Below are 12,287 nucleotides of genomic sequence, written 5' to 3'. Positions count from 1 at the left end.
CGTAACGACAATTTGCTAATAGACTGCAATAAATTAACTTTTAGTATTAATACAGGAAAATTAGTCTACGTGGATACCTTTCAGCCTTTCTCTGCTTCACCAGAATCATCAAGTTGATATTTACAATAAAATAAAACTCACCAAGAAAAAACTATTAAAAATATACATCCGACTACAGTTTTAAATTGGAATAGTCAAGGCTTAAAGAATAAATTTCTATCAACAAATTACTTTCAATTAAATTATGATTCAGAAACAATAGGTATAACCGAAACTTGGATTATATCTGATTAATTTTATAATTCAGTGTTCTTAACAATGAAAATAACAAGATTACTAGAATTTATTACAAAATGTCGAATTATGTTAATGAAATCGAAACCAGATTCAGTAATATTCCAGAAATAATTAACCTAAATTTTGATATAATATATAAACAAATAATTCAAATAATGAATGATTACACTCCAAAAATGTCAACGTCTTTCAGGGATACGTGAATCTTTTAACATCTCCCGAATACTCCAAAACGACTCATCTCAAGATTATAGAAATATTTTAAACAGTCTGAACTGAATAAAAAAGATCTCTACAGTCTGTATAACTTTTTCATTGAAATCACAAAAATGTTGTAAATCTGAGCCAGTATATTAAATATTACCAACATTGTACATCTGACTGTTAATGTAAATAATATTATTATAACTATCAAATTGTTTGATACTGATATCCTGTATATTATGTAAATATTACTAAAAATTTATAATATCCCATTGTATGGCCCCCTGCAACAGGGACACTTCCCTTTATGCTAATAAAGATTATTATTATTATAATTACATTATCAGATCATGTGCGAGCACTGGATTTGGTGTCTGCTGGTGTCTGGTCCATTATTGCAGGGTAGTGTATATTGGGTTAGAAGAAAAGTTTTATTTTTTGTAAGGACTTTCTTTAAATAAAGTGCAAATGCAGATATTGTTACATTGTAGTCCAATGAAACTATACTAAGGAATGTCTTATCATGTTGCTCAATACACTTTTATAAAATGCTATTTCAAGAATTTTCTGTAGAGACAGTTTTTGACTTTTGGACAACTCATACTGTTGTAAATATTACTTTTATATCCTAAATCAGACTTTTATATAATTTTAATCTACAAAAAATTTAAACTGTTAAAACTTGCCTACCTTAATAAGCTATTTTATAATGTTCCTTCCATTCCCACTGAGTTAAAAGGAAACACTCTGTTATAATAAGCTGTTCTCTTGCTCAACTTTTGGATGATTTTTATACTTTTCTTTTGAATGAATTATGTTCAAAATTTGGACTGCCTGTACTTGTAATCATCATATATAAATAAGCATATCAAAGTAAAATTATACATTTTATTTATAACTTAAGATTATGCACTTTAAAGTAATATTTCTTAAAAATCAAACACTGAAGATCAATCACTTTTTCTGACTTAAAATTTAAAACTGTTAATGTTTGAGGATAAGGATAGAAAGGCCTTAAAGCATTTATATAAAATCAAATTTCTGTATGATCTCTAAAGAAGTTTGTAATGATTAGTCTTTGTGGAAAAAGAACCAGAATTTCACTAAGCTATTAGAAAAGGTGTCTTCCAATGAAACATTATTCTAATAAGTGTATATTTTTGAGAAATGTGACAAAGTATGCAATTTATTTTCTTTTAAATTAATATACACTTTGACTGAATTCTGTCATAATATAGTGGATAACTTTGAAGTTGATGGGACTGTAAAAAAATTAAAATATACTTTAAAAGATGGATATTCTAAGCCAGAGATGGGCAACTTTTTTAAATGTGCACTGCAAAATTGCTAAACCTGTTGTGAAAAGTTTTCGTGTGTGTCAACTGAAAGTTTTGAGAGCATATTATTTGGTGTCTTAAGTATTAAGAGAATCTTTTCAAATAATTGAAAGTCCGTATATACATACATTAGAAATCCAATATTTTTTATGAAACATCAAAAAACGTATAAAATGATGGTAAAGAAATCACCCTGTGCTTGGCTGTCTGGCAAATTGATGCATCAATTCAACAGGATAGATATGAGGATTGTACAATAAATAATGCAACGCATTTTTCTCTCTCCGTCAATTTTTATTGGAAAAATTATTTTTTTGTAAAACATCTTTCAACCTACCAGCATTAGCTGTAGTAATTTTATCTTTCAGTACAGACTCCATCTTGAAAGCTAAATGTAATGTTGCCATACATTACATTTAGCTTTCAAGATGGAGTCTGTACTGAGATGCATTCCAGAGAGCCATGATTGAATTTCTTTGGTAGAAAATGAGACAATCACGAACATTCACCAGCTCTTAAAGAATGTTTATGGAGATGTGGCAATGGATAAAAGCACCAAGTCATTGGGTGAAGCAATTGTCATTGTCATAACAAAGTAAAAGCAATCTGTCTAATCTCCCATGCTCTGGACACTGTACACAGCTATGATGCCTGCAATCGTAGGATGTACTGATGATTCTGTCATGTTTGTGATCACAGATCTGAATAAAATTCTTTTTTCCCATGATAATGCAAGGCACATCCAAGCAATCACAGAACTTTGGTCGTCTATCCTTTCTCACCCTCCTAAAGCCTTGATCTCATACCTTCAGATTTTCATCTCTGGTCCTCTGAAAGATGCAATCTACAGGAAGAGATATTGCAGCAACCAGGAATTTATTGATGAAGTGAGAAGTTGGCTAAAATAAAGATCAGTAACGTGGCACTATGAAGTCATATAGGCTGTCGCATCTACATTGCATAAGGTCAACATGAGTGGAGATTATGTAGAAAAATTGGTTTTTGTACCTAAAAAATTGGGGAAAAAAGTGAACTGTTTTGAAATAAATATAACTAACCTGCTTTGAGAAAAAAATGTGTTGCATTACTTTTTGAATGATCCATGTATTGTAGGATGTTTCTTTCATTTTCCTATTTTATTAAAATAGTTGATGTTTGTTTCTTTAGTGCATTTTTATTTAAGTACCACTCTACTCAATAACATTACATTAAGTTAAAATATACAACTTAGGGAAGATGATGGAAGTTTATTTTAAGGTAAACTCTGGGTCATTGATAATGCATATTTAGCATGTGTGTCAAGGGTTGCCCACTCTTGCTCTAAGCTGTAATGGATTTAGAATTCAATTATGAAAAGATAATAATAATCCAAAACAGGTGTTGAACAAAGACTTAAAATCTGATCAAGTTTTAGTGAATACATCATATGAAGCAGTTTGTCAATAGATGTTGTGCAAGGTATTCTTGCAATAAATCAGCTTTAATATTTTAAGGTTTGGAGATAAAAGGTACATTTGAAATGTTCTTTTTTGTTTAAATTGTACTCCACAACTGTTAAACACATTTAAATTAAAGAAAAAACAGCTATAAAAGCATTTAAAATATAATTTTCATGCATTTTTATCTGTCTGTTCGAAAATTGCTTTTATAACTATTTCTTTTTTGAATGTATATAATCCAAATAATACTAAAATTGAGTTTTCCCATCTGTCCTATTACACATAGTATATGGATTTTCAGTTTTTATTATACAAACAGTTAATGCTTTTTGTTGCTGTCTGAATTATGAGTTTGGATATTTTATGAAAGAAGGCATTTGTCTACATAACTATGTGCAACCCTACATTGTTCAAAAGCAGGATGCCTTTTGGAAAGCTGTTTGGAAGGGTCTTTCTATATGTATCTATTAATTTCTGTCATCGATGTGTATTTTGCCCTAAGCAATTAGATGACACCACAGACCTCCTCTTGATGTTATATCTCTAGATCTGTGCCTTTTTTAAAAATGATGATGCACCAGTGACAGAAGCTTATTGATTAGCTGTAGATACAACTTCGAATATAAAAATATTTCATTTTAATATATATTTATCTTAAATATATATTACAGTGAAATGGTATTTATAGATCATTGTAATATTCACTACTGGTCTTTACTTTTTGGTAATTGCTTGTAGATTAATTAAAATGTTAGTTTTGTATTGAAATTTGATAAAATTTCACTTGACAGAAATATACATGAAGCATGCAATTGCATAATTTTCAGAGCAGTTTAAAACACTTTCTGGTGAATGAATTCATTTTAATTTTACAAGAAAATAGTAAAAAACTCGCTGTTACAAATTATCTGGAATATTGAAATAATTTAAATATAATTTAAAGCATTGCATGCTTCACATATCAAAGTATTTATTATATATATTATTTCAGGGTGTTAAAAGAACAATGGGTTCGTGCTAAGTATCAAAGAGAGGAATTCATTTATCCCGACTGTCAAATTTATTTGCATCAAACAATGGAAGGTTGGCTGTGGAAGAGAGGAAAAGATGGGGGTCGTTTTCAACTCAGGAAATTTGTATTGTCACAAATCAATAATACACTTGTGTATTATGTGAAAGAAGTGAGTTTCTTTTTTTTTTTTTAGGCACAGAATGTTATCATAAGTTATGTCAATTTATTCATGTCAGGTAGTAAATTAATATTAATCTCTCACAATTTAGATATAACCTTACTTGGTTAAATACATCACCGGCTGGGGACGACTCCTTCGCCCACGACCCTAACGGTACTCAGCCGGCTAACGTAACACTCGGCGAGGNAAATGCATCTTTTAAAATAGAAAAATAATTAATTTACTTTATAAAACTAAATATTAAAGAAAAAGTTTGTTGTTTTATTGAAACAGTGCTGCACTGCATATTTATTATGCACTACCATGCATATATAATTTTCTTTACTGCTAAAGTTGGTCCTAAAGTCTTCTGTTAAACCATCAGAAATAAATGAATAGCAGACTATTAATGAAGATGCTATTTGTTTATTTCTTTTATTAGATTATTGAATCTGTACCTTGTGAAAGCATGTCATATTTTAAAAATATTTCTTGAATAGGAATTTATTATAATATTGGATTAATTGACTCAGTTGCAATTAGTAATGGATAGTTACTACAATCCTCATCGTTATTCAAAATAGATTTGTGGTCTGTTTGGTCTGTTGTTTTTGCACATTTAAAATATACATGGACTATTTACTAGTTTAGTAGCATTAATAAAGATAAACTTGGTTTGTTTTAGACTTAAGGCTTCTACATTTTTCTGGAATTTTTATTTCTTTTCTTTCGTAATATTTACATTCCATTCTACTACTAAGTTTTTTCTGTAGCTTTGTTTTATATGATGGGTGCCAGCAGTATTAGAGGATGGGCAAAATATTTTAAAGATAGAAACACAAGCATTGAAAATCAGTTTCGTAGTTGCTGACCATGGACTGCTCTAACAAATGCAACATGGAAAGAGTGGATGAGATCATTAAGGAAGACCGATGTGTAACTGTGGAAGATATTGCAGCGAATCTTGGAATAGGGTACAATGCAAACCAGGTGATGATCAAGAGTTAGATCAGAAAGTTTGTGCCTGCTGGGTTCACTATTTATTAGTGTTGTAACGAATAGTATATTCGGCCTCAGGCCGAATACCGAATATCCGGCCAGGAGCGTGGCCGAATAGCCGAATATTTGGCCAAACTATTCGGCTCGATTAACGCACGTACGAAAATTGGGGCGCAAACCGCATTATGGCAAGGATCCTGCTCTCTATTGGCCCGCTGTCACTACGCTTCGCCAATCGCGTTAATTCTTGGCAGTTGTAGCGGATAGACAAGAGTGTCAGGGAAGTATGTGATAAATGATGATATCAAATGTGGATAACAATGAAATGACCTACACATGTAAATAACGGAAAAAGAACAGAGAAGGACCGCAAAGTGAAAATAAATAAGAAATTGAGTTGATAACACAATCGAACAAGTCGAGGCAGCTTATTGGCATGAAATTCGCGGCTGTCAATGCCAAACAATTGTTGTCATAGACTTTGGAAAGCTAAATGCTTGTAATGAAAGTCATTTAGCGTGCATGGGCGAAAGCCTGGGGCCGTTTGGGCTATCAAGCTGTCTCGAATCTGTGAAGTCATAACTGTGACTTATACCGACGTCCTATTTTCTCTTTTCTCCGTTATCACCAGGCTGTCACGTAATTGTAAAATGGGAACTCTACGACGGAAAAGTGACGAATCGAAAGTATCGTGAGCGTGTATTATGATGTATGCACAGGCATACGTGGATTAGAGCGAAATAGGATAGATCCTCTATCGAAAGAGAAAGGGAAGAGCAAAGACGAGCCTTAAAAAGAAGGATAGGCAGGGTCAGACCCTCAGATGTGCGAGGATTCTCCAACGATAGACGTGTACGTGTGCTGATCTTTGAAATTATAAATTGTGAATACATGTAACTAATATTATTTTTTTTTTATTTTGTGCATGTTACAAGTTATAAATAAATGTAAACAAACAACACTAACTCGATAACATTAAATCTAAATAACAAAATGATTAATTATTATGCGTTTTTGTCCTTTTCAACTATTTATAATTTATTTTGTATACTAGTACTTTCTATATATTAACAGGACTTATTATACTGGAAAATTATGGATGCAGATATCTAGTCTTACAGTTCAAAAATAATGTTCTTTATTTAGTTCACCTGAACACACACTTCAAACATGTGTTTCGGACTTGTTCGTCCCTCCTCAGCAGGCCTTCAAACGACACTTTCTATAATTAACAATAATCAACAATAAAACATTTTTCGGTACAATTATCACTAAAAATTAAACAAAGAACATAAACATTTCCCAACAACAAATATTTAAAACTTTTACAACTTCTGTTTTTCCAAACTTCACCATATTTCCACTTAAACTTCCGATCCACAACAACCATACGATTTTACACATTCCTAATTTTTTAACATTAAAATCATTTTAAAACAATAAAATTTAATTATTATCTAACATACTATTTCAATTACACTTACTTCATTTGGTTTGTCTGTAACTACTTAATTTTATTTTCAATACATTCCTATTTCCTCTGTTATACTTTCTCATCCCTCCTTTTTATAATGCTTAACCATGATTAGTGAATCTCTCTACCATTGTTGTTATTCATTTTGTCAGTTTGTCTAATTATATTTAAATACTCATACAGTTGTTTTTTATAATTATTTTTTTCCTTTTTTCTAATTTTTACCGTATTTAAATTTATTGCACATAATTTTCCAGTATAATAAGTCCTGTTAATATATAGAAAGTACTAGTATACAAAATAAATTATAAACAAAATGATTAATTTACTGTGTTTTTGTTATTTATTACTCCTGCTTTTAGGTATTCGGTATTCGGTTGAATAGTGATTAATTATTCGGTATTCGGCTGAATAGTGAAAAATAGGCCGAATACCGAATAGTAACTGAATATTCGTTACATCACTACTATTTATTGATCTGCGACAACAAAATTCAGAGAAAAATTATCATAAAAGAACTTCAGAAATATAGAAATGAAGTTGATGAGTTTTGCTGAATATTGTGATGACTGATGAAAGTTGGTTACACCATTATGCGCTTGAAACAAAATGGCAGAGTATGGAATGGTACCACCTCAATTCCCCAACAAAAAAGAAGGCAAAGACAGTGCCATCAGTTGGAAAAGTTATGGGCTCTGTTTTCTGAGATTCAGATGATTCTGGTGGAATTTCTTGAACTTGGGCAAACCATTAATTAATGCTGCTTGGTATGTCATGACACTTTGATCTCTGCTCTGTGTTGTGTTAACATCATGGAAAGATGATCATCCTGCAGCACTACAACATGAGGTCCAATGCTACTTGTTACACAGCAGAGAAATTTTGGAAAATGGGGTGGGAAGTTCTTCTTTATCCTGCCTACAGCCCCAATTTAGCACCCTTTAATTATCATATTTTTGGTGCTGCAAAAGAAAACATGCAAGGCCAATACTGCAAAACAATGGAGGACATCAAGAAAGCAGTGTGTCAGCTTTTTCACTGTACGAGTTTTATTGTAAGGAAATTTTCAAGCTCCCACAGCGGTGAGAAAAATGGAGACTATGTGGAAAAATAAAAGTCTGAAAAATAATGCAATATATTTGTTTTTCAAAAATAAATTAATCTAATTTATAAAAGATGTTGCTTGTGACTTTTAGTATGACCTTTGTATTATTGAGATTGAGCACTTGATTTTGTGCAAATTTAAGAAAATTATTAAGCCTATTTTTTTGTCGCGATTGTAAAGAAAACATCACACAGAAAATGGATTGGGTATCACCCGTACTATCAACAACTGGCTGTCAAAAGAGGAGAAAGTCGACTGTTGACTTGTAAATAGATGGAAGCGTACAAGTTTTGAACCAAATGTGGTCACGACAGCTGCATGTAAGTGATGTTATAGCATCATTGATACAGACCCCTGACCTGACACCTGCAGATTTGTCACCAAACAGTCAATCACCTGATCATTTTCTCAGGCTAAATCGAATAAAAGGGAGGTGAGAACTTGAGTCAGGAATGACTGCATTGGATGCCATACACAGGCCATACACCTCCAGCCACTCTGTTCCAGCAGACATTGTCAGAATGCCACAGCCAATTCGACATATCCCAAGATGCCATAGAGAACAGACTTCTTCCAAGGCTCCCTCCTTGCCATTATCATAGAAGATGACGACTCGAATCGCCTTATAAAAAAGGAAGACATGGATTACAGCTTAACCTCAACCAAGACAGAGAACAGCATCCCTCTCAGTGTTATTTTTAATAGCCAAATGTAAACTATCTCTCAACGTGGGCAGAATGTGAACAGTGCACGTAGGTATTTAGTCATGTAGCTTTAGGCATATTCCATATTCTTGTGTACTCTTAGATTTAGATATTTATATTAAACTTATATTTTTATTTGTAAACCTGGCTACCTGTCATTACTCTGAATAACAGACACACTATTGACAACTCATTGACCTCCCCACTCAATAATTTAAGACCCTCCTATTTTAAGTCATCCATTGACCCCAAGATGGGTTTTACCAACCTGAGGCCAATCAACGGGTTAGGGAAATCTCCCTACTGCAGCTAATCTCACATTTATTAATATTTATTTGATTTAAACAAAATAGACTGTAATTGTATCTTTTTATTAGACAACTGATATAGTAAATGTTCCTATTAGAAAACTTAGTTTTACAGTCTCTAGTTCCTGTTTCTGAAATCAGGCATTATACTTTTTACAAGTAAATAGAATTATTAAAATGAAATAGAAATAGTGATTAGGAGTCAAATTTTTTAGTGTCATTGTTTTTAAATAAAAAAAATATATTATTATAGATCCAGAATGGGCTTCGTACAACATTGGAATTTTCCTTTGTACCCAGTGTGCTGGCATTCACAGAAATCTTGGTTCCCACGTAAGTAAAGTAAAGTCTCTCCGACTTGACAATTGGGATTTAGATCAAGTTAAATTTATGGAGGAAATGGGAAATAAGAAAGCTGCTCAGAAGTATGAAATATATGTCCCTATTTGTTATCGCAGACCTAGTCCTGATGATGTTCAGTAAGTGATGATTTTTTTTATGATACGTATAAAATTTATTATAGAATAGACTATTCATACTCTTGTGTTAATTCATGCATTCAAAGGATTATTTACTTTTATTTTATTTACATATGTGAGGGTTTTTTTATTTTAAGATTTTTATTTAATTACATATAACACTTTTAATGTACAGTTTGTGATGATGTGCTATAATTTTCATATTTGCTTGACTAGAATTACTGTCCTGATTTGTAGATACACTACCTTACAATAATGGACAGGACAGCAAGATGTGATGGCATAAGGTAAAGAATACATTCTTTAATAGGAGAAGGGTCCCCCATGTGCTGCAATTACACTAGCAACCTTTTTGGGCATACTTTCAACAATGTTTTGATTCACAGCTATGGTCATTTGTGTCCATTCCTGCTTCGAGAATGTCGCACTGCTCAGCTGTAGATTTCGGACATGATTCCCTGGCCCATAAGCATCACTCTAATTCGTCCTACAAATGTTCTGTTGGGGTTAGGTCGGGAAGCTGAACAGGCCAGGGAAGATGGTTGACATCCATAACTTGATACCACTGCTTGACAGAGGCTGCAACATGACATGGAACATTGTCATCCTGGAAGTAACATTTGTCCTTTCCATAAAATTGCCAGAGCATAAGAAGAACCTGATTGTCCAAAATGTTCATGTAGGCATAGGCATTGAATTTACCAGGAACAACATGCAAAGGTCCTAGGCCATACCACAAAAAAACACCTCCAAACAAGAACACCACCACCACTGAACTTGCGAGTCTGCTAGTTTTGTTGGATGGAGCGATGTTTGGTTTGTGTTCAGCAACACATTTGTGGATATTGAGGGCATGCAGTTCTTTCTGCAAAGTATTGAGGTATATTCTAACCTCTGCTGCCTGTTGAAACTCACTGTTGATGATTTGGAGTGATTTCTTGTGGTTCTTACGAACCTCATGCTTCAGGACATGCCGATCTCGTTCGGTCAGTTTATGGGGACGACCAACATGTGCAGGTCATGTCCCAACTCTTGTAGTCTTCCACTTCACAACATCACCAACAGTTGACCATGGCTGTGATAATTCTACTGCAGTTGCACGAATAGACTTGCCACTAATGTGACAACCAACTATAATACCTTTTTCAAAGTCACTACTAAGTCCTTTCGTTTTGACATATTGTCAGAATTTCATGCAGAACTAATAATATTACCACTTCACATATCATACTTAACATTATCAGATCATGACTTGACCGTGAGCGCTGCTGGTGACTTTGTTTTTACACCTCAACGTAAATCTAGAATTTAGTGTATTTTTTCAATTTTATTATCTGAATTAACCAAAAGTGTTTAATACTAATAAGAAATAACCAAGTTCGAGGAAATTAATAATTAATAAGTATACAACGTTCACCAAAAAAACGTGGTAGACCGCCAACTAATAGAAGCAAACCGGAAAGCAAAAAGACGCAACCAGGTACATCTAATTTCAAGCTTATAACGGACTACAACTTATCAATGGATAAAGAAATACAGGAATCGTCTACGGCAAACAATGGTTCACATACGGATATATCTAAACAAAATCTACAAAGCTTTTCAGGTGAGTCCAATGTAATTAATTCACCTACTCCAATAAGCTCGAATGACACTTTAACAGCAGATCTATGGAATAGGATATCTGAATTGATTAATACTTCTAATGATAAACTATCTGCACAAATGGAATATATAAAAGAAGAACTGAATTTAATTCATGGTACTATATGGGAAAATAAAATTCAATTTGAAAAAATGGAAAGTTCAATAGATAATCTAAAAATTCAAATTGACAATTTAAAATCTGAAAAGGAACTGATACAGTATACAATGGATACTCTAATTAATGACTGTCATTATAATAATATAGTATTATACAACTATCCTTCGTCAAAAAGCACTTCCAAACCAGAAATTCTTAAATTCATCAACTTAACATTAAACCTAAATAATGTAACTCAGGAGGATATCCTAGATATAATTCAAATAACCAAATCAACCAACCAGATTATAAAACTATCACTTAGTACGAAACAGACCCGTGATCAAATATATAATGCTTTCATATCAAAGAAACAACGTAAATTAATGGAAGACTGGGGTAATATACAGATAGCACCTGATCTTACTAAAGAAACACATAAAAGAAGAAAACACTTATTGCCAATATATTATGAATTAAGAAACCAAAACCAATCAGTTAAACTACGTAACGACAATTTGCTAATAGACTGCAATAAATTAACTTTTAGTATTAATACAGGAAAATTAGTCTACGTGGATACCTTTCAGCCTTTCTCTGCTTCACCAGAATCATCAAGTTGATATTTACAATAAAATAAAACTCACCAAGAAAAAACTATTAAAAATATACATCCGACTACAGTTTTAAATTGGAATAGTCAAGGCTTAAAGAATAAATTTCTATCAACAAATTACTTTCAATTAAATTATGATTCAGAAACAATAGGTATAACCGAAACTTGGATTATATTTGATTAATTTTATAATTCAGTGTTCTTAACAATGAAAATAACAAGATTACTAGAATTTATTACAAAATGTCGAATTATGTTAATGAAATCGAAACCAGATTCAGCAATATTCCAGAAATAACTAACCTAAATTTTGATATAATATATAAACAAATAATTCAAATAATGAATGATTATACTCCAAAAATGTCAACGTCTTTCAGGGATACGTGAATCTTTTAACATCTCCCGA

The 12,287-nt window shown here is 32.2% G+C and overlaps 1 protein-coding gene across 1 annotated transcript in view; it reads left to right on the top strand.

The window, feature by feature from the left end:
• The window catches only part of LOC111637995 (stromal membrane-associated protein 2-like), a 20,313-nt gene extending 10,664 nt beyond the window's left edge, over window positions 1-9,649 (top strand). The window contains exon 2 of the mRNA XM_023383620.1: window positions 9,293-9,649. Within this exon, the coding sequence (XP_023239388.1) occupies window positions 9,293-9,522 (230 nt within the window). The 3' untranslated portion in view covers window positions 9,523-9,649. The remainder of the gene's footprint in view (window positions 1-9,292) is intronic.
• The last annotated feature ends 2,638 nt before the right edge of the window (window positions 9,650-12,287 follow it).

The sequence above is a fragment of the Centruroides sculpturatus genome, unplaced genomic scaffold, assembly GCF_000671375.1.
Source record: "Centruroides sculpturatus isolate CEXI.00-Female unplaced genomic scaffold, Cexi_2.0 scaffold1212, whole genome shotgun sequence".
NCBI lineage: Eukaryota > Metazoa > Arthropoda > Arachnida > Scorpiones > Buthidae > Centruroides > Centruroides sculpturatus.
This window is presented reverse-complemented; position numbering and strand designations above follow the sequence as displayed.